We start from the raw sequence: 19,370 nt of genomic DNA, 5'->3' as shown, positions 1-19,370 counted from the left end.
AAAACGTGTTGTAAGCTCGGGGTGTCGGCTCACGAAGTTGTTCGCCCATCGGGGTCCGACGCGTGACGCGTCGCGTGCTACGCGAAGACAATCGGCCATTTCTAGAACGTCAGAGAGCCGGGGCGGAAATCCTCGAGTGTCAAGGTCGAGTACCCTCTCAAGCTTGGCCTTCTCTTCCAAGTCAGTCAATTTTCGAAGGTTGGCTGGTATTTCACGTCGTGGTTGCTTTCCAGCGCGTCGATTCTGGAGCGAGCTTCATGGGATCTCGTAGACCGTAGCAGCTTTTCGAACGGAAAGTTTAGGGTTTTTTTAAGAGCTTCGATTGCAAGGAAAATGCGACTCTCTTTTGGAAGAGGTTCCATTGTGTTTTGTGGAAGAAATTCGCGATCAAATTCGAGAGGTTGCAAAGTGAAGAAAAGTAGCCCACTCGTTATGCTGGCCCACTCGTTATGCAAGTACGTTATATTTTTTTGTTTTGTACTTATGAAAACTCATCTTAATTCCACGCCCTTTCCTATGCAGGCTTGTACCCAAGCCGCTTCGGGGAGATCTTCGATTATACCCGTATCCTAGTAAGTCAACCTGAACATGAACCACTTTGCTTCGAACGTCTTGACTAACTTCGCATTAGCTCTTCTACGGCTGCCCTCACCAGAGTGTGGATGTGTTGGACATGGAAGACAGACTGTCTAGATTCCTATTGAGCCACTTCGATCGGGATGCGCCACAGCTCCATGGAACGTTGGCTGCTGCTAGAGTCTTGCGAAAGCCGTCATCGACATAAACGAACTATTCATCGATTCCAAGCATGTTTGCCGTTCTCATTTGATAAGCATCTTCAACGGGGACAACGAGAGCAAAATCGACAAGGTAAGCAGAGTCACTCGAAGCTTTCGTAGGGTACCTAGGTACCTTACTTGATCCTGGGCTAACATGGAGGCCTATACAGGTTTTCGATAGTTTTTCTGGAACACTTGGAGTGCCCTTTGAGAGACGGATCGCTGGTGGAGTGTCTGCGCCCGAGGACATGAACGTCATCAACCCTCATCTCTTCAAAATCAATGGCCGTAAGCTTCGCTTTCCCATGTCGAATCATTGGCGCTTCAGCATCGACGATAGCAGGTTACCCTAACCAGCAGTGAACAGAGGTTTATCCTAATGATGCTATCCTTGAACAAGAAAGGGTTCTACCCTCGATTGCTCGGCCAACAGCTGCGCTCACAACGGCCGATGATCAAGCACACCCATTTTCCTGGATAGCGGAGAATGCCATATATAAGTCATGGTCTAGACAAAAAGTGCCTCAGTTACTCTATCTTCACGGTTCGTCCGGCGTCAGAGAAGCTGCTGAATTTGCCTTCTATGACCTGGACAGGAGTATGCGCAGCAACAAAAACGTCAACGAAATGGTTTTATACTTCACTTTCGACAGCTCGGACATCTGTTACGACACAGCGGCGGATATGCTTACCACATTCCTGGCACAGATCATTTGTCATAATCCAAGTCTGTCTGCATTTGTTGTCAGCCAGTTTGAGCGGTTGGCCATCGACCGCAGCTGGTCAGACTACGATTTGCTGACCTGGTTCGAGTACTACCGCGTCCGTGGGGAAGTGGATGGCGTTTCATGCGTTATCAATCACTTCGAAGAGTGCGAGGTAGAGTCGCGGACGGCTTTTTTGAATTTGTTCACCAAGCTTTCTAAAAGCCACGAGCGGCCTTGGAGAATCATCGTAACAAGCCGGGAACGAGGAGCGCTGTCGAAAGAGCTCAAGGACTGGCCCTTTATCGACCTTGATATCGCGGCCGCTGAATCCAATGGGGAGGCGAAAGACAAATCGACAGATCTTCTGTGATGTCGCCCAGAAAGTTCTTTCGGCTTAGACCGGACCTTTGGGATGACCAAACAGTCCAAGGGGAACTGGAAAAGATTTCTACCCTTGATATCCCAGTCCGGGATCTGGTGCTGACTCATGTCAGCCAGCATAGTGCATGGCCACAGAAGGAGACGGTCGAGTCTCTCCTTGGCCCTGTAAAGGACGCCTCTGTTGAAATCGTCTTTGACCGGATCATGGCCGCTGTACCGGACCCGGCGCTGGCACTTCGCGCCCTGTCCTGGATAGTCTATTCTGTTAGACCCCTGACGGTCTGGGAACTTGGAACGGCGCTGCTTATAGGCAGTGAAGAGGACGACGGTAAAAAGGCCACTCCGGGTCCAGCCTTCGTTGACGACGTTATATCCAAACTTCTGCGGTGGCTCGCAGGAATCATCGTCTTGGAACAGCATGACATCCGCCTTGCAAGTCCATATTTCAGAACACTGATCAAGATCGGCACTAGTAGCACGGACGAGAAGTTGGCATCGACAACAATACGCTCATGGGGGGGTATATGAATTGGCGCGGCTAGTAAAGACATCGTCGGGACTTGCATAAACTTCTTGCTTCGAGACGAAGTGAAGAAGCACCTCGAAGAAGTTTACGGCCAAGGCAAAAAAGGCGTGATGGATCTGCCGAGCTTTGGTGATCGCTCCAACTTGTGCACCTTCGCTGTGCAGTACTGGCTGGTTCATCTTGCCGACATCCCAGCTGACCTGGATCCTGGCAAAATACTGCGAGAGTTCACCGAGTCCAAGTCTGTCCCGTTATGGTCCAAGGCGTCCTGGGCCCATGCGAACCCAATCAAGAGGAGCCCGGCGGTGTTCACGTCTCTCTATCCACTCTTGGCTGGCCGCGGCCTCGGGCATTTGGCTGAGTCGCTTCGCGAGAACGACGAAGCGATATCAGACGGCTTGATTGAGTCTTGCCTCAGAGGACCCCTACGGATTGTCGATTCCTTGCTGAACCGCATACGACACAGCGAGGCAGCTCTTCAACAAGCACTGGTCGCAGCGGGCTCTAACGGTGATGAAACCATCTGGAAGCGTGTTATACACCACGTGAGAAAGAACTACGATCAGGATTTTGCCTGGCCTCCTTCACTGTTGTCCCGAGCAGCTTGGCTCGGTTTCAAGGATGTTGCCCTTGAGCTGTTGGAAGTTGGCTGCGACCCGAACCCGACGAACATGATCTAGGGGGCAACACCACTTCACCTGGCTGCTCGCAACGGCCACCGTGAAGTGGTCAAGGTGCTGTTGGATCATAAAGCGGACGTCAAGCACAGGGCTCAGTACGGCCTCACCGCTGTGGCCGTTGCCACGGTTTTTGGGCACGCTGAAGTCGTCGAGTTGCTGGTTACAGAGAGCGACGTGGACATCAATGCCAGAGACGAGGACAGCCTCACTGCCACCTATCTGGGCAGCCTATGGGGCAATTGGACGGCGGTCGAGACGCTTCTGAAGCTGGGTGCAGATCCAAGAATCGGCGACAGCGCCACTGGCGTTCCTCAGTGGAACCCTTTGGTCTGTGCAGCGGAGGAAGGGCATACCTTGTGTGTCGGAGCTCTTCTAGACGCAGGAGCGGACCCCAACTTCGTCGGTATCAGAGGCACTGCGAATCGCTATGCTCTCAGCAGCGGACGCCTCGAGATTTGCCGCATGCTGATCGAAAAGGGCGCTGACCTTCACCACCCGTTGATAGACCCGCCGGTTTTGATGTATGCCATCAACAGCCCGCGCATCGAGACCAGCGAGCTTCGCCTGGAGATTGTCAAACTGCTTCTCAGCAATGGTGCAAAATTGGACGTGGTGGATGAAGATGGAGAGACGCCGCTCTATCGAGCGTGTGGCCACGCAGACGGCGTTCCACTCATATCCTACCTCCTGGACCGTGGCGCCGCCATCAACGGAAGATCGACCAACGGCGAGACAGCATTGCACCTTGCTGTGCGAAGACAAAACAAAGAGCTTGTGAAGCTCTTGATTGAAAAGGGTGCCGATGTCAACCCTGCCATGACCGAAAACAGCAAACAAGCGCCTCTCCACCTTGCCGTTAAGGACCATGAAATTTTGGAGTTGCTGTTGGAACACAAGGCCGACCCGACGGTGGCCAGCCAGACGGTGCCGTCAGCGCTGATATTGGCGACGATAGCCGGCAACCTACAGAGCATGCAGCTCTTGTTGGACCATAAAGCCAGGCTAGAGGACCAAGATCCCACCTACAACGGCTGGACCGCGGTTATCTATGCCGCCTCGTATGGACTTCCGAAGGCACTCCGGGTCCTGGCTGACGCCGGCGCCAATGTCAACCACGCGCTCTCGGACGGCCGCACACCCACCCACATAGCCTTACAGGAAGAATCCCTCTCGGCTCTCTCGAGTTCCGAACCGATGTGGACGCCCAAGACGAAAACGGAAATGCGCCGCTACACCTGGTCTATTGGTATACACCGCTGGAAAATGTCAAGCGTCTCCTCCGGGCGGGAGCCAGGCTTGACGTGCAGAACAAAGACGGGCTTACACCACTCGCCCAGGCCGTCCACAGCATCCGAACAACCGAAAACGGTATTGTTGAGTACCTGCTCATGAAATCAGGGGCCGACATTGTCAACTCTGTATCGCGGATTCACGGTAGCGCTCTGCACATCGCCTGCAGCCTGGCTAACAAGAATCTCGTTCGGCTCCTTGTCGGAAAGGGGGCCGATGTCAACTTAACGGTAAGCAGCGTGGCCGGTACTCCTCTGCAATCAAGCATCCTGTGCCTCAACAAGCCGTCGTTTGCTGCCAGGGGGGACGACAGTGATAGCGCGGGTGGCGGCAACGATGATGTCGCGGCCATAGTGGATTTCCTCATCAACTCTGGTGCAGATGTCTCCAAGGTCGGGGGTCAGTTCGGCACCACTGTTGCGGCTGCTGCCCTCAACGGGTCCGCCCCTCTGCTGACGTCGATTCTTGACAAGGGCGCGAGACCCAACGTGCCTGATCCTATGGGACGTCTCCCCATACATCTTGCCAGCGTACATGGCGGGGATCACTTCGGCATCCTCCTTGATGCGGACGCTGTGTTCATCCGCGACAAGGTAGGCCGAACGGCCCTGCACTGGGCCGCCCAAGGTGGCCTGGCGTCTGTTGTGGAGCGCATCCTGGATATTGCCGGGGACGATATTGTTGACCAGCCGGATGTCAACGACTGGACTCCCCTGTTCTGGGCCGCCAGGGGCTGCGGCACACGGTTCTCACCCGGCTCGGTGGAAAAGCAAACCGAAGTGATAAGAAAGCTGCTGGAGAGGGGCGCTAGTCTCAAGCACAAGTCCAAGGAAGACTTGCTTCCCATCGATGTCGCGCGATACCACCAGGCTGATGACGAGATTCTCGAGCTCCTCGAACCCGAGGTCAAGGAAAAGCCAAAGGTGAACGACGAAGATAAAGGAAAAGAGGAACAGAAGCCTCCCGTGCGAAGACTAACGGAGCATGACGGAGCGTACTGCGCATATTGTCTTTTTGTAAGTCCACTTTCACTTCTAGTGACATCAACCCAGTAGCTCCATGTCCTGCTGGCTTGGCACGAGTGAGGATGGTTCCTAACAGGTTCATCTGCAGGATATTGCCGGCTTGAAGTACACGTGCGAGATGTGTGCAGACCTCAGCCTGTGTTACAGGTGCTACGGTGCCAAGGAGAATTTCCACCCACCGCACCACACATTCAAGGAGGCTGGGCCGGAATATGAACCCGTGTTTGAAGTGTCCCAGTCGTCATCACAGTCCAACGACGATAACAGCCAGGATGATAGTGACGATGCCGAATCGGATGATGATTCGGATGAAGAAGAATCTCCCGACAGCGGGTCGGATGAGTAGAAGGGAATGCCGGCTTTCGTGACTATCTGACCTTGCCCCTTCAAATCGTTCTGCTCGCTTGCGGATTCCCAGTTAAGCAGCCTGAATACCCTTTTTCTTCATCCTGTATACCTAACAATGTTGACCCCGTGGTACAGTAGGGAGTGAGTTCTGTGTCAGGTACATTAACTTTTTCATATATAACTTATATATATTTGAAAGTCAGGTCTCATGGTAGGGATCGATGCCAAAGTCCGTCCCTCAAAAACGATTCCAAGACCTCCGACATGCGAACAACTTGACTTTTGGGTTAGCTAGCAACAGCTTTGACGTTTCGCACACATTACAATGGTCCGAGTGGCCATTGACGGGACAAAAGCTCAGTCCACGCAGGGCATAACCGTTGCTAGGTAGTTCAAGGAATCACTCAATTCAATTAATTGAATTGAATGGCTGTATTTGAAGTTGAATTGACTGGCCCAGTGGATATTTGAATTGAAAGTTGAATTGATCAATTAATTGCAACTAATTGAACCCACCATATATATCCCTAACCCTGGTCACATCTTCTCCAGACCTACCTTACCTACCTTCCGACCGGCCAAAATAGCTGGCAATGGCTGTATCGCTCAAAAACGCAATAAAATTCGAATGCGTTCGTTTTTTGGAAGGCTGACTAAGCAGCAACTCTCTTCTATTACAGCCCAAGCTGCCCCCTGAATCTGAACCCGCGCGTCCCCACTGTGGCTAACGTCACGGTCACGGTAAGGACGCGCCTCTTAAATGGCTCTGTTGGCGATATACGCGTAAGAAAGCACTTGACTAGCTGAGGCTCTGTTTGCAAGACGGCGACGGGAAGGGCGGCGACGGGCGTCGGGCGTCGGGAACGTTCGTTTGCCATCGTATTAGGTAGGTAGGAAGGAAAGATTCGAAGGAAGGAATCGAAGCCTAGGAAAACCTAGAAAAGTCAGTGTTTCAATTAAGAATTGAATAATTGAACGAACCTAATTGAACTGAAAGATATTTGAAGGCCCTTAATTGAATTGGAAATTGGAGGGTTCTAATTGAACTGAATTGGTTCTTGATTGAATTGAGTGATTCCTTGAGGTAGCGCTTATTCCTGTGTACCGACGCATTTCAGCATGATCATGATGGGGCCCGCTTACGCCGAGCGAGACCGATATCATGAGGTAACACGGCATTAGCAACACCCGATTAGACAGCAAGATGCGAAGAGTCCGCTGACACGTGGATGGGAAAGTCAAGGACTAGGTGAGTGGCGAGCATGGAACTCAGCTGCGCTACTCCGTATGTGGTCGCTCAGTTCCGGTTGAGCTGGACAATTTATTGGTGTGTTCGCTCCCGCTTGAGACCCATTGACAAGGTAAATGCAACGAGTCCAATGGAACCAGCTCGACCCGTATAGGGAATTTGGTTTGACCCCTCATGTTTAGCGCTCGCGGGTATTGTTTGCTCGCCGACTATCTCACCTATTTGCTACTGTGCACAACCTTGATTAGAAGACAGGAGGACAACCTCATGCACATCGGGATTCGGGACTCGCCGGGGTAGGTAGACGACGAAAATACGAAATAGCCCCTCTGCTGCGGCCCACCCAGTCCCGGGTAGGTACTCGGCGATGTAATACTCAGATCTACAAAATGGGGCCGCCTCCTCATTTCCAGCCCAGTAATGCAGCAAACATGCAAACTATCGATGCGACTTCCGTATCGAGATATTCGGTATATATTCCGTGACTCCGTCCTTGTAAACATACCAGAAGCCCAAAAATTAACGGCTATCCTTTTCACCAGCCCGCTATTTCTATCTCATTTCCCCAACACCGTGAATAATCAATTCATACGGATCCATCTCCGCTCAAGAATCGAAATGGCCACCCCAGAAGAACGCTACTTTGCTCAAGCCAGTGTAACTCCCCACTGGATCTCTGACACCAGCCTCTGGTACCTCCGTGCATCCGCCTCGGGCACAACCGAGTTCATTTTTGTCGACGCCCAATCCCCGTCCCGCCGCCCGGCCTTTAACCATGCCCTTCTCGCGCAGAAGCTAGCCGAGCATACGGGCCAGGAAGTGGACCCTTCCGTACCCCCCTTCTCATGGATTGAACTCGCGCCCGACGCATCCACTGTGCGCTTCCGCTTTTCCGGGAAGACTTTCCAGTTCCGCAACGGAGATGGGGCTTTGGAAGTCTGGGACGGTGATTTCGGCACCAAGCTAGAGCCCTTAGCGGCGGAGGAGCCGAGTACGAACGGCGGGGAAAAGACGGGACTCGTCTTTTTGAATCGGACTGGTGGGGTGTTGAAGGTGTTTTGGATCGATTCCAAGGGGGAGGCCGTGGAGTATGCAAGTGTCGAGGCGGGGAAGGAGTTGGAGATGAGGACCTATGTTGGACATGTGTGGCGGGTGGAGGGGGAGGATGGGATGAGGAAGGCCTACAAGGCGGTTGAAGGCGAGGGACTGGCTGTTGTTGAGGGGTGGAAGAACAAGCTGGAGCCCTTGCCAGTAGAGGAGCCGAGTACAAACGGTGGAGCTACGACGTTACTCACCATCGTGAATCGGACCGCGGGGGTGCTGAAGGTGTTTTGGATCGATTCCAAGGGGGTCGCCGTGGATTATGGGAGGGTTGACGCCGGGAAGGAGTTGGGCATGAGGACTTACGTTGGACACGTGTGGCGGGTGGAGGGGGAGAATGGAGAAAGGAAGGCCTATAAGGCGATTGAAGGCGATGGAGTGGCTGTCGTTGAAGGATGGAAGACGAGGGAGGCGGCGGAGAGGAGCAAGGAGAAGAGGGATGCTGAAGCGGAACAGCATGAGATCTTTGTGCGGGGTTATGATGTATGGATCCGTGATGCCGAAGGTGAGCACAGAATCACCGACAGCGCCTCGTCGGGGACTCGATTCGACTCTGGCAAAATTTTTCGGAGTGCCGACGGCAAGTTCTCGATTGTCTGGGAGTATACACCCGAGGAAGGGTATTCGCTTAACCTGGTCGAGTCGACACCGAAAGATCAGCTCCAGCCAAAACTCACTACCACGACATATCTTAAGCCAGGAGATAAAGTAAGGGTCGACCGACCCCGGATGTTTGACGTTGAAGGCAGAGTCGAGGTCCCAACCGACGACACTTTGTTCCGGAACCCGTACTACATCCGCAACTTGGGCTGGAACCAAGAGGGCGACGAGTACCGTTTCATCTTCAACGAGCGTGGCCACAAGCACCTACGGGTGATTGGCATGAATTGTCAAGGAGCAGTTCGATCCATTGTCGAGGAGAGCAGCGAGACATTTATCGACTACTCGCAGAAGATGTACTACCTCGTCTCCCCAAACACGACCGAGATTCTCTGGACGAGCGAGCGTGACGGATGGAACCACTTGTACCTCTACGACATGAAATCCGGGGAGGTCAAAAGCCAAGTAACCAGTGGCGAGTGGGTTGTCCGGGAAGTCGAGAGAGTCGACTGGAACACCCGCCAAGCATGGCTCACCGTGTACGGCATCATCCCAGACCAGGATCCATACTATGGACATTTGGCCCGAGTCAACCTGGACGGCTCCGAATTCACCCTCCTCACCGAAGGTTACGGAACCCATTCCTGGACTTTTTCCCCCAACAACCACTACCTCCTTGACACCTACTCACGAATCGACCAGCTCCCAGTCACCAACCTCCGCGACGCCTCTTCAGGCGATCACATCATCGAAGTCGAAGGCGACGATACCGTCTCTCTGATGGCGGAAGGCTGGAACGCCCCCGAGATTTTCACCAGTCCAGGCCGGGACGGCATTACGCCCATCCACGGCATCATCGTGCGACCCAAGGACTTTGACCCCTCCAAGCAGTACGCTGTCATTGAGGACATCTACGCCGGTCCGCAGGACTTCTTCACTCCCAAGCCCTTTATGCCCAGCCTCGGCCAACACGAGCTCGCAGACAACGGTTTCATCGTCGTCAAGCTCGACGGCATGGGCACGAACTGGCGGTCCAAGGCCTTCCACGATGTGTGCTACAAGAACCTCAAGGACGGGGGAATCCCAGACCGCATCGCCTGGATCAAGGCGGCAGCGAGCACTCGTCCCTGGATGGATCTGTCGCGTGTCGGTATCTGCGGCGGATCCGCGGGCGGGCAGAACGCTGCGGCGGCCTTGATCTTTCACGGAGGGTTTTACAAGGCGGCTGTGGCGGATTGCGGGTGTCATGACAATCGCCTGGATAAGATGTGGTGGAACGAGCAGTGGATGGGGTGGCCGGTGGATGAGTCGTACGCGGCGTCATCGAACGTGGTGCACGCCGCGAATCTGACCGGGGCGCTGCTGCTTATTGTGGGGGAGTTGGATGATAATGTCGATCCGGCCTCGACGCTGCAGCTGGTGAAGGCGCTGAACGATGCTGATAAGGATTATGACATGCTCTTGATGCCGGGGAAGGGGCATGGGGCGGGAGATTCGGATTACGGAAAACGGAGACGGTTGCAGTTTCTCCGGCGGTGGCTTGCGTAGAAGATATCTGAGCGATGGAGTTAGCAGAGGATAAGAGACAAGCTCCCGGTCCGTATGCGAAAGAATTAGGGGAGGTATGAATGCTCTTCGGGTTGAATTCAAGTGAGGTAGGCCCCCTAACGCAGCGATCTTTATACTCTCCACCATTATTGATCCGTGTCGCTATCACCTTCCTATGTCGAAGGCGGGCCGAGCGGCCCATCCTAGTTATAGTCCTCCCCAATCTCGGCTTGGGTCCACACAGGATAGTTGTCGATTAATATCATATTAATCAGGGCCATTTCTTGGCTAATGTCTACTACGCTCCTCCAGCGGTAGCGTACCGTCTTCTCAAAGGCATCGTACCAGACCACGAGCAGTTCCCTGTCGCCATACAGTACCTCTAGCCCCTCGCCAAGCGCCTCCTCGTCCAGGACGTAAATGACACACACCTTGGCTGCTAGATGGTAGCGGTTGAACAGCTCTACCAGAGAGAAATACTTAGTCCCTAGACTTAGCGGAGGAGTCAAGCGGTTACTCCAGACACTTCATTCAGTAGGGTAGGGGTAGCAAAGAGGAAAGGCCGCTCTCACCTTGCCATGAGTGCCTGACTGCACCGCTCATTAGCTGATTGAATTGTGAGCCTGCGGCGCAGCGAATGAGACGCCCACAGGGCGCATAACGATTGGCTGGTGGTCTGGCAATGCGAGCAGTTGGGCGCGTGAAGAAAGTGGTACAAATACCTTATACGGAGTATTTGTATGGTTGTTGAGCTGAACCATGCTGTCGGGTCTGGAACTGCCATCTTCGCCTTTCGGAACTCAGCCCCAGATTGACTGCGCGGCGTCTCCGAACCAGCCCCATGTGGAACTTGCCTCGCTAGAGGGATGAAACCCCTGAAGATATCTCTTTCATCGGCACACATGCGGTTGGACGAATAGTCCGTGGTGGACTCAAGGTAATGCATGGCCAAAATCTTTCCTCGGCCATAGCATCAAGCCAGTAGGTATTCTTGCTTCTCATACATTGGCAGCGTGGCGCGAGCGTTCCCTCGCTCTCAGCCCAAGAGGCCGTCAAGCATAGACACTCGAAGATAGAGAAGAAAAATCGGGACCCTCAGCGGCGCACCCCGTGGCAATGAGTCGGCGCCCAGGCGAAAGTTGTGCTCAAACACCTCGCTTTCACGCGCGTACGTGACCGACTCGTTGAAGAAGAGAAGCCACTGCTCCTCGACGCGGCGCCTCAGATACAGCAGGAACCTGGGCACGGGTTCAACTTCTTCCCATACTACCACCCTGTAAAGGGGATGGTTCGTTAGCTTATCAGTAATGAATGTGGGCAGTTGATGAGAATAGATACTAAATTACCCGTGGAGCTGATAGAGCAAGTCTGATGTTCTCTGCGTCTTTGTTGATGCACCTCGTGAGGTCCAGCACGCGCGGGTACGTGAACGTTGAGCGCCACTACAAAGGCGTGAGGTCTTAGGAGTCTGGCTGGTGGCACACCGGGACGGGCTTACCGTATCCATCATGTCTGTTTCAGGGTTGGAGATCATGTTCTGAATCTCAATCATGAAAACTGGAGGTATCATCCGGAAATCAGCCTTCCTGCCCTCGAACTCGGAACAGTATTCGCGGAGCGACTCGTCAAGCGTGTTGATCTCGGTCCTGTCGATGTATCGGGTATTTGCCCGTAGGTCTGCTTGGCCCTCAGCATCAGCACAGAATCAATTCGTCGTGCCCGCGCATTTTGGATCTCTGAGCTCAGTTCGGGGTTCCTACCAAAGAAAGTCTCAACCCTGTCCCGCCCAGCTCCTCTCAGACTTGTTTTCATCTGGCCTGCAAATAAGTTCCAGAACGTGCTGCGTAAACCCTCTCCGAGTCTCTTCCGATAGAAGAGATCGGTGAGTTTCCTCCAGAACTCCAAGATATCCTGCGCTTCATGAAGGTGGCGATCTTCCCAGCCGAAAGCCCGGGTAAGCGCCAGAGGTGATACTGATACAGGCAGGGAGGAACTCTGTAGATGCTGAAACACGCCATGTAGTGCTGCGCCAATGGGACTAGCCCTGCGTACGGCTTCGTCGTCGAGGATGTTCTGATTGCGGCTTCAGTGTCAGGGGAAGCAACTCCAGGACCAGGATGAATGACATGCCGCCTACCTCTCGGATGGGTTTCAGCATATAGAGGATCTGCAGGGTAGAGCTCAGGCATCCCGTCGATCCGAGGTTGACGATGCCCGCCCTCCCAAGCACCAGCGCGTGTTTCCTGAGCTGCGGATCAGAATATAACAGCCGGAGCTCGTCATCCAGTTTCTCGTTGTTGATGCGTCCCGCTCTCTTGTGGGCCGGCTCGGTTGTGCTGCGGGTTTTGCCCTCCTTTTCTATCTCGTCGTGAACTGGCGCTGCCGATAGCGGATTCTTATGAGGCTCAGGCAGGAGACTTAGCTTGGCCTTCGCAAACCCTCGCGAATAATGATGAGTCTCAGGTCTTGTGACAAGCAGCAGCGGTTCCAGGTCGATGGAGACGGTTGCCGGTCATGGCGGGTCTTGTTCCCAGTCGGAGGTTGTGTCGGTTTGAACCTGGATTACATCCACCGTCTTATCGGGGTTGAGCAGGGCCCTGTAGGGGTGGAGGTTTTCGTCGCTTGAGAGATCGACAACGGCACGACCAACAAGAACAAAACCGCCTCCGTGAAGACCTCTGTGACCCGGCTCGTTCAGGGCGTGAGTTGTGGCAGAGGCTGGCCTGAAAACCAACGCTAGGCGGCTCTCCAGAAAAGTGCAGGCAACGTCGCCGAGCCGACTCCCTCCCGGGCAGATGCCAATAACGTATCGGTTCCTCACTGTGGAGGCTATGTGTGTGGCCGGTGTCGGTGGACGCGCGTAAAAGACCCGCTTGTTTCTCGCCACGGCACTGGCATTGGCAGTGCTATTGGCACTGATGACAACTGCCTGACTTATTTCAACATGGCACAGGAGCGCAGCCTGAGAATTGCGAATCGCATAGACCTCGCCAACGTCGGGGCTGATGACGCTACGCCAGTGCCCTAAATGAGAGTACGGGATGGTACCCTGGAGGAACTCAGCCAACTCCAATGCTCTGTATGGCACGGCCAATTTCGCATCGAGGAATCCCTCTACAACAAAAACGCGGGTTGCAGATATTTCCACTATAGAAGATCGAGGCATAGAACATGCAAAAGGCGGTGCCAACTCGGACCCATGGCCGAGCCCAAGCAACTCCTGGAGGAACTCGCTTAGCCGGGCTAGCTGCGCACCAAGAGGTGGTTCGATGCCCGTCCGGCCTCGAAACTTGCTGTGATAGAAGCACATGACATCTTCGTAAATCTCGAAGACGGACTTGGGGTAATCGACGGGGATCCTCTGTGCGTCGCAGTCGCTAAAAAGGCCTAGGAACCCGTAGACCTTATCGTGTATTTCTTTGCATAGCGAGTCTCGGAAGGTCTCGAGCAGCCTCCACAGGACACAACCATTCCTCTTGCGCATCTCGCGCTGTTGGTCGATGCGTGCCGTATTGCTCCGGACAAACAACCGCTCTCCTTCGGAGAGGTACTGAGGCCAGATGTGCTTCCTCGCGGAGCGCAACTCCGAGATGAGCTTCCAGGGAATCTGGCTCGCGCCACACTTGATGGCAAGGCGTTTCGCGAGGCAAATCTCCTGCACGATCCAGACTGTGTTTCAGTAGGGCCTCTGGCAGAGTTTGCTGACGGCGTTCCAGCCGGGATGGTCCATCAGGGACGTGCGATTGCTCGGGCTGAAGACGAATGCGGTCCGGAGGAATTCGAATGCCTCTCTGCTGTCCTCCGTCTCAAGACCGATCCACGCAATGACCTGTTGAGCCCTGCTGTAGACGTCTGCCATCTGCTGGACTTGGTGGTTCCGTTCTCGAAGGTCGGACTGATTGATGCAGATAGCGTCGATCCACAAGACGCGTGCTGAGTCGGGCAGCCGAAGGTGCCGAAGCGCCTGGAACAGGTTTTCGCCAACTTCAAACTCGCTGTCATTGACCAGGATTGTCCTGCCGAGGCCCGGCTCGCCCCATTCGTAAGACATTGCCTCGTAGCTGTCTAGGTCCAGAAGGGTGGCGATGCGCAGGGTGCATCTGATGACCTCTTCGCCAACGCCGGGCAAGACGCTGAGAAGGCGGATCTTTCCGTGCTCTGCTTTGAGACTCTCGGCCGGGTAGCTTCCGCTGCTGGCTGTCGCCATCTCTTGTGGACCAAGGAGAAAAGATCTGAAGGATATCCAACGGTAATATAGCTTGCAACTTGCTTGAGTGGCATCTAGACAGGAGAACAATAGTGGACTAGGAGTGTTAAGCGGATAGGGAGACGTCGGGACTTGGGCATAGCGGAGGTGGTGTTACGAGCAAACCACGCAGGCGGCCTGGGAGGCTGCAGCCGGGACGTGAGGAACCCTGGCGACCAATCGTTTAACGAACCAATCGGGAAGTTATCACCAACAGGGTCGAACTATCACTGGTGATAATGAATATCAGTCGTGAGGATAGGGTAGTCACCAGTGATAGATCACGCAGGACGGCGAAACGGAGTATTATATATCCTAGCTAGATAGTCACTCGTTGGAGGACCTTCAGGTGGTTCTCCAGTAAGCAATGCAAGCAGTTGTCTTTACTACTGTGTGAACACTTGCTTGTGTCAATTGTTGTAGACCCTTTGGCTCTACCGAACCTCACCCCGTTGTTACGAATCTTCAGTCTGAGGAGTCCCTTTCAGTGGTTTGGGACCGATATTCGTCATAGACAAACATTCCGGTGGAACGGATTGACGGCTCCGCTGTGCGGCCCCGTGGGCGCTCGGACCATTTGCGGTCGAACTGATTGCGACCGGGCGCCGGCAACCAGTTCGACCGCAAATGGCCAATTGGGCCGCCGGGCGATTGCAGGTATAAGGAAAACCCATGCCGGCGGAGCCGAATCCGCCGCCCGTTTGTCACCGCAGCGCGTCGTTCGTCCAATGCAAGCAGTTCGGTGGTGTGATGCCCCGTTTGGCCGGATTGTGCAGAGCATTTTGAATTAGGGGGAAAAAAGACAAAAGGGAAATAAGAAAAGAAAGCGGTAGCCGTTAGCAATGCCAATCGCCCAGCGACTCCCCAGCAAAGCAAGGTGACAACTAGATTGCCGGGGCAAAAAGGCCAACGAAACGAAGGAAAAGAGAGCGGGAGCGAAGAGAGATCAATAGTTATGGCGTCGTTTGACGAGTTATTCGTACCGTTACCAGCGTTTCGAACGGCGGTTTGCCGCGAGCACCGCACCGCCGTCACGGCCAAGTCGGTCGCGCGCGGCACGTCAATTCGCATCACGGCCATTTACGTGCACCCGGCGATGCATTGTAGGGGAGGCGTCGGCGTTACACGGAAACGGGTTGTTGGCCGGCGATATACATGACATCCGGTTCCCCGACCAGGTCATACCCGTAATCGATAGTTTGCCCGTTTGGAGCGATGGCAAGCGGTGTGTGCAGTGCGGGCACATACGGCGCACGAGGCAGGACATCCAGAAGCATTGCCGGTTGGGAGCACGGTTGGGCCAACCCAAGGAGGCGTGGCGGCAAACCCGGGGCGAGGCCGGCCGGCGGGTTAGGCGAGGCATGGGGCGGATGGGGTGCATTGCCAGCGGTTCGGCCATACAGGCGCGTTGCAGCGGTTGTTCGAGGTGATACCGCTGACCGACGGAGTCCAGGATGGAGGCGGGAGCGGCGAGGGCGAGGCAGAGGCGCGGCGGCGGGCACGCAGCCATTTCGACCGGGTGCGGGAGATGGTGCAGCGGTTCATGACGATCGTGGCGTACGACGGGCGGTCGTCGCCGATGGATTCGGTGTTGCGGTTGCGGGCGTACGGCAAGGCGATCCGGGCCAACACCAACGCAGACGGGGTGGTGGTGGATTGGCACGGGGACGAGTTGTTGATGGGGCACGTGCAGTTCAGCATGGCGTCGTTGCGGGCGATGATCCACGGGTTGTTGCACACGGCGCGGGCACAGTTACGCAAGGCCGTATTGTTGTTGGACGTGGACGAGGAGGGCGAGCCGGCGGCGGGGGCGACGACAGGGGCGACAGGGGCGACAGGGACGACAGCAGGGGCGACGGCATGGCCGGTGATCCGATGGGACAGGTTGGTGGACAACGCGGCCGAGACGAGGGCGGGGTGGAGTTTCGCCGAGGACCCGCGGAACGAGGAGGCGTTCGGCGGCGTGGACGAGAAGACGTGGTTGGCCGGGCGGGTGGCGGGCGAGGCGCGGTTGCGGGGCGAGTTTTTCAAGGCGAGCGACGGGGTGGCGCGGTGGCAGATGGGCCGCGTACGAGAGTATAGCGAGGCGATCAAGTCGTTCCGGGCGCAGTTGTTGGTGTTGATGCACGTGAGCGGCGGGCAGCCGGCACGTGGGACCGAGTTGGTGTCGGTGCAGTACAAGAACGGGCCGGACGGGGACGTGCGCGGGTTGTTCGTCGAGGACGGGGCGGTGGTGTTCGTGACGATGTACAACAAGACGATGGGGATGAGCGCCAAGGCCAAGGTGATCCACCGGTATTTGCCGCGCGAGGTGGGCGAGTTTGGCGGTGCATTACGTGTGGTTGGCGATCCCGTTTTGGCGGTTAGTGGTGCAGGGGGCCAGCCAGGGCGAGGCGGATGGGGGCGGTCCGTACATATGGGAGCCGCGGGCGGACGAGCCATGGTCGTTTCCCAGATCGGGGTCAGCAGCAGCGGGAGACGAGGATGGGCGGGTAGGCGGCGATAAGGGGGCGGGCGGCAAACGGAAGAGGGCAGTAGGGGGTAACAGAGCCAGGAAACGGAGGCGGACGCTGTCAGCGGCGCGGTTGCCAGACTAGCCACACACAGCAGGCAGGGGCAGGGTCGGGGGATGGGAAGGGGAAGGGGAAGAGGGAGAGGGAGAGGGAAAGGAGAGGGAGAGGGAGAGGGAGAAGAAGGAGACGAGGGAGAAGAAAGAGAGAAGGTAGGGAGGGCCGGGGAGGAGGATGCAGGCCAGGAGACGTGGTGGCAGGCAGACGTGTGGGATACGAACCGCATCAGCCGGCAGATCGGCACGGTGTTGTCGCAGTACATGGGCGAGAAGTTGGGCATCATGTCGTGGCGGCACAGCGTCAAGGCGATTTACCGGCGATACATCCGGAACAAGCCGGTGATCGAGATGAACAACGCGGACACGGCCGAGGGCGAGGACGAAGAGGGCCGAAACATGGCCGGGCGGGGGTGTCGGGGAGGCGTTCCACGCGCAGAGCGGGCACGGGGCGCGGATCGGCGAGGGCATTTACGGGCGGTCGACGGCGGAGTCGTTGTTCAGTACCGAGGCACGGCGGATCGGGTTCCGGCGGGTCAGCCGCGAGTGGCACGCGTTCTGCATGTTCGATTCCGTCGTGCGCGAAGGGGGCAGCGGCGGCGGGGAGGCCAGGCCATGCCGATTGGCCGACGTAACGCAGCAGGCGACGGCGGAGGAGGAGCGGCTGTGGAAGAGGATGCGGCAGGTGGACATCGGGGCGGCATTGCGGCGAATGTTGGGGCCGGAGGCGCGGTTCCGCGGGGTGCAGGAGGCGGCGTTGCAGGCGATGGTGCGGCAGGAGAGCCCGGTGGTGGTGGTGATGGGTACGGGCGGGGGCAAGAGCATGTTGTTCATGTTGCCGGCGGCGTGCGCGGCGGAGGTGGGCGGGTTGATGATCGTGGTGGTGCCGTTGGTGTCGTTGCGCGGCGACATCAAGGACCGGTACGACGGGTTGGGCATCGAGTGCGTGGAGTGGAGCGGGCGACGGCCGCACGAGTGGGCGTCGATGGTGTTGGTGACGCCGGAGGCGGCGGTGTCGGAGAGTTTCGGGCATTTCGTCAACCGGCAGCGGGCGATGGGCCGGTTGGACCGGATCGTGGTGGACGAGTGCCACGTGGTGTTGGATTCGGGGGCCGGGGGCGGGTGGCGGTCACGGATGTTGGGGTTGCGCGGGTTGGTCAAGGCGGAGGCGCAGATGTTGTATTTGACGGCGACGTTGCGGCCGGCGGACGAGGCCGAGTTCGGGCGGTTGGTCGGCTTACCCGGGGCGGGTACGGGAGCAGGGGCAGGGGCAGGGGCAGGGGCAGTACGGTGGTTCCGGGGCAGCACCACGCGGGCGAACGTACGGTACGAGGTGCGGCGGTACAACAGGGGAGAGGAGGACGAAGAGGAGGTGGTGGCGGCATTGGTGGAGGAGAAGCAGGCGAAGTACAAGGAGGCCGGGGGCGGGCAGATTGTAGTATATTGCGACACGGTCTGGAAGGCGGAGCAGTACGCGAAGCGGTTAGGAGGGTTGTGTTAGCATCGGAACGTCGGCGGGGCGGAGGCGAAGCGGGCAGTAGTCCGGCAGTTACGCGAGGGCACGAGGCAGGTGTTCACGGCGACGAACGCGTTGGGATTAGGGGCCGACGCGCCGAGGATCCGGGCAGTGGTGCACGTCGGGTTGGTACGGCAGTTGCGGGATTACGCGCAGGAGAGTGGGCGGGCCGGGCGCGACGGGCAGGCGAGCGAGGCGATCATGGTGCGGGCAGTGTCGTACGACCGGCACAGGCGGCCGATCGAGGAGACGGCGGACCAGGCGGAGGCGCGTGGGGTGGAGCGAGCGATGTGGGCGTTTATGGAGACGAAGGGGTGCGTGCGGGCGGTGTTGGACGGCGAGATGGACGGGCGGGCGGACCGGACGGGGTGCGAGGATGGGGAGGAGGCGTGTTACCGGTGCGAGGCGTAGGCGAGAACAGGGCGGGCGGGCGGGCGGGCGGAGCACACAGCAAGTACAGGGGAGGGTTACCGCGCGCACACGTTGGATGGTTGCCGGGACAGGGACGCGGGCGTGGTACGTAGGATGGTAGGGCGGGCGGAGCAGGTAGTCCGGTGGGAGGCATATTCGTGTTGTTTCGATTGCGGGATCCGGCAGGCGATATGCCGGCGGTACGAGGCGAGGGGCCCGTCGGGCGGGTTCGGGCGGGTAGAAGGGGGGAGGTGCCAGTACCGGGGGGTGTTGATACGGACGGTGATGTCGATGTGGGGAGCGATGGGGGTGTCGGGGTCGAGGCGGTTGTACGAGTGGATGCAGGGGCAGGGGGCGGTTGTGGATGAGGCCGACACGGACGAATGGTTGCGGTGGA

General features: G+C 56.7%; 8 protein-coding genes across 8 annotated transcripts; 3 read left to right on the top strand and 5 right to left on the bottom strand.

The window, feature by feature from the left end:
• The first annotated feature begins 7,422 nt into the window (after positions 1 to 7,422).
• On the top strand, positions 7,423 to 10,512 carry N656DRAFT_778476 (uncharacterized protein). Its single transcript, XM_064815016.1, has one exon. It carries the CDS (start codon positions 7,604 to 7,606, stop codon positions 10,232 to 10,234), a length of 2,631 nt encoding a protein of 876 aa, XP_064670542.1. The 5' UTR covers positions 7,423 to 7,603; the 3' UTR covers positions 10,235 to 10,512.
• N656DRAFT_636254 (uncharacterized protein) lies at positions 10,336 to 11,225 on the bottom strand. Its single transcript, XM_064810389.1, has 3 exons — positions 10,957 to 11,225; positions 10,807 to 10,824; positions 10,336 to 10,713 (listed from the first exon to the last, which is right to left on the bottom strand). The coding sequence occupies exons 1-3, from the start codon at positions 10,993 to 10,995 to the stop codon at positions 10,438 to 10,440; spliced, it is 333 nt and encodes a 110-aa protein (XP_064670541.1). The 5' UTR covers positions 10,996 to 11,225; the 3' UTR covers positions 10,336 to 10,437.
• N656DRAFT_636197 (uncharacterized protein) lies at positions 11,054 to 12,569 on the bottom strand. The gene is made up of 4 exons (XM_064810387.1): positions 12,372 to 12,569; positions 11,995 to 12,307; positions 11,581 to 11,911; positions 11,054 to 11,508 (listed from the first exon to the last, which is right to left on the bottom strand). The coding sequence occupies exons 1-4, from the start codon at positions 12,390 to 12,392 to the stop codon at positions 11,271 to 11,273; spliced, it is 903 nt and encodes a 300-aa protein (XP_064670540.1). The 5' UTR covers positions 12,393 to 12,569; the 3' UTR covers positions 11,054 to 11,270.
• N656DRAFT_636210 (uncharacterized protein) lies at positions 12,570 to 14,008 on the bottom strand. The gene has a single exon (XM_064810388.1). It carries the CDS (start codon positions 13,716 to 13,718, stop codon positions 12,747 to 12,749), a length of 972 nt encoding a protein of 323 aa, XP_064670539.1. The 5' UTR covers positions 13,719 to 14,008; the 3' UTR covers positions 12,570 to 12,746.
• Positions 14,009 to 14,045: 37 nt separating this feature from the next.
• Positions 14,046 to 14,408, bottom strand: N656DRAFT_683276 (HET-domain-containing protein; the record flags this gene model as incomplete). The annotated part of the gene is made up of 1 exon (XM_064810589.1): positions 14,046 to 14,408. A coding segment is annotated over one exon (363 nt), but the record flags the coding sequence as incomplete, so codon positions are not given.
• A 361-nt stretch (positions 14,409 to 14,769) lies between these two features.
• Positions 14,770 to 15,695, bottom strand: N656DRAFT_636152 (uncharacterized protein). The gene has a single exon (XM_064810386.1). The coding sequence runs from the start codon at positions 15,558 to 15,560 to the stop codon at positions 14,946 to 14,948; it is 615 nt and encodes a 204-aa protein (XP_064670537.1). The 5' UTR covers positions 15,561 to 15,695; the 3' UTR covers positions 14,770 to 14,945.
• Positions 15,696 to 16,008: 313 nt separating this feature from the next.
• On the top strand, positions 16,009 to 16,707 carry N656DRAFT_674101 (uncharacterized protein; the record flags this gene model as incomplete). The annotated part of the gene is made up of 1 exon (XM_064810466.1): positions 16,009 to 16,707. A coding segment is annotated over one exon (699 nt), but the record flags the coding sequence as incomplete, so codon positions are not given.
• A 1,849-nt stretch (positions 16,708 to 18,556) lies between these two features.
• On the top strand, positions 18,557 to 18,775 carry N656DRAFT_682791 (uncharacterized protein; the record flags this gene model as incomplete). The annotated part of the gene is made up of 1 exon (XM_064810581.1): positions 18,557 to 18,775. A coding segment is annotated over one exon (219 nt), but the record flags the coding sequence as incomplete, so codon positions are not given.
• Positions 18,776 to 19,370: the final 595 nt, after the last annotated feature.

The sequence above is a fragment of the Canariomyces notabilis genome (assembly GCF_033297395.1).
Source record: "Canariomyces notabilis strain CBS 508.74 unplaced genomic scaffold N656scaffold_9, whole genome shotgun sequence".
In the NCBI taxonomy this organism is placed as follows: domain Eukaryota; kingdom Fungi; phylum Ascomycota; class Sordariomycetes; order Sordariales; family Chaetomiaceae; genus Canariomyces; species Canariomyces notabilis.
This window is presented reverse-complemented; position numbering and strand designations above follow the sequence as displayed.

What these genes read in the sequence shown, in the direction of transcription:
- N656DRAFT_636210 (XM_064810388.1), bottom strand. Translation starts at nt 13,718, where the DNA reads ATGCGCAAGAGGAATGGTTGTGTCCTGTGGAGGCTGCTCGAGACCTTC.
- N656DRAFT_636197 (XM_064810387.1), bottom strand. Translation starts at nt 12,392, where the DNA reads ATGCTGAAACCCATCCGAGAG. An exon ending in CAGGGTTGAGACTTTCTTTG is followed by an intron (nt 11,912 to 11,994) that starts GTAGGAACCCCG and finishes AGGGCCAAGCAG; the next exon opens with ACCTACGGGCAAATACCCGA. An exon ending in TTGCTCTATCAGCTCCACGG is followed by an intron (nt 11,509 to 11,580) that starts GTAATTTAGTAT and finishes TCCCCTTTACAG; the next exon opens with GGTGGTAGTATGGGAAGAAG.
- N656DRAFT_636152 (XM_064810386.1), bottom strand. Translation starts at nt 15,560, where the DNA reads ATGGCCGTGATGCGAATTGACGTGCCGCGCGCGACCGACTTGGCCGTG.
- N656DRAFT_636254 (XM_064810389.1), bottom strand. Translation starts at nt 10,995, where the DNA reads ATGGTTCAGCTCAACAACCATACAAATACTCCGTATAAG.
- N656DRAFT_778476 (XM_064815016.1), top strand. Translation starts at nt 7,604, where the DNA reads ATGGCCACCCCAGAAGAACGCTACTTTGCTCAAGCCAGTGTAACTCCC.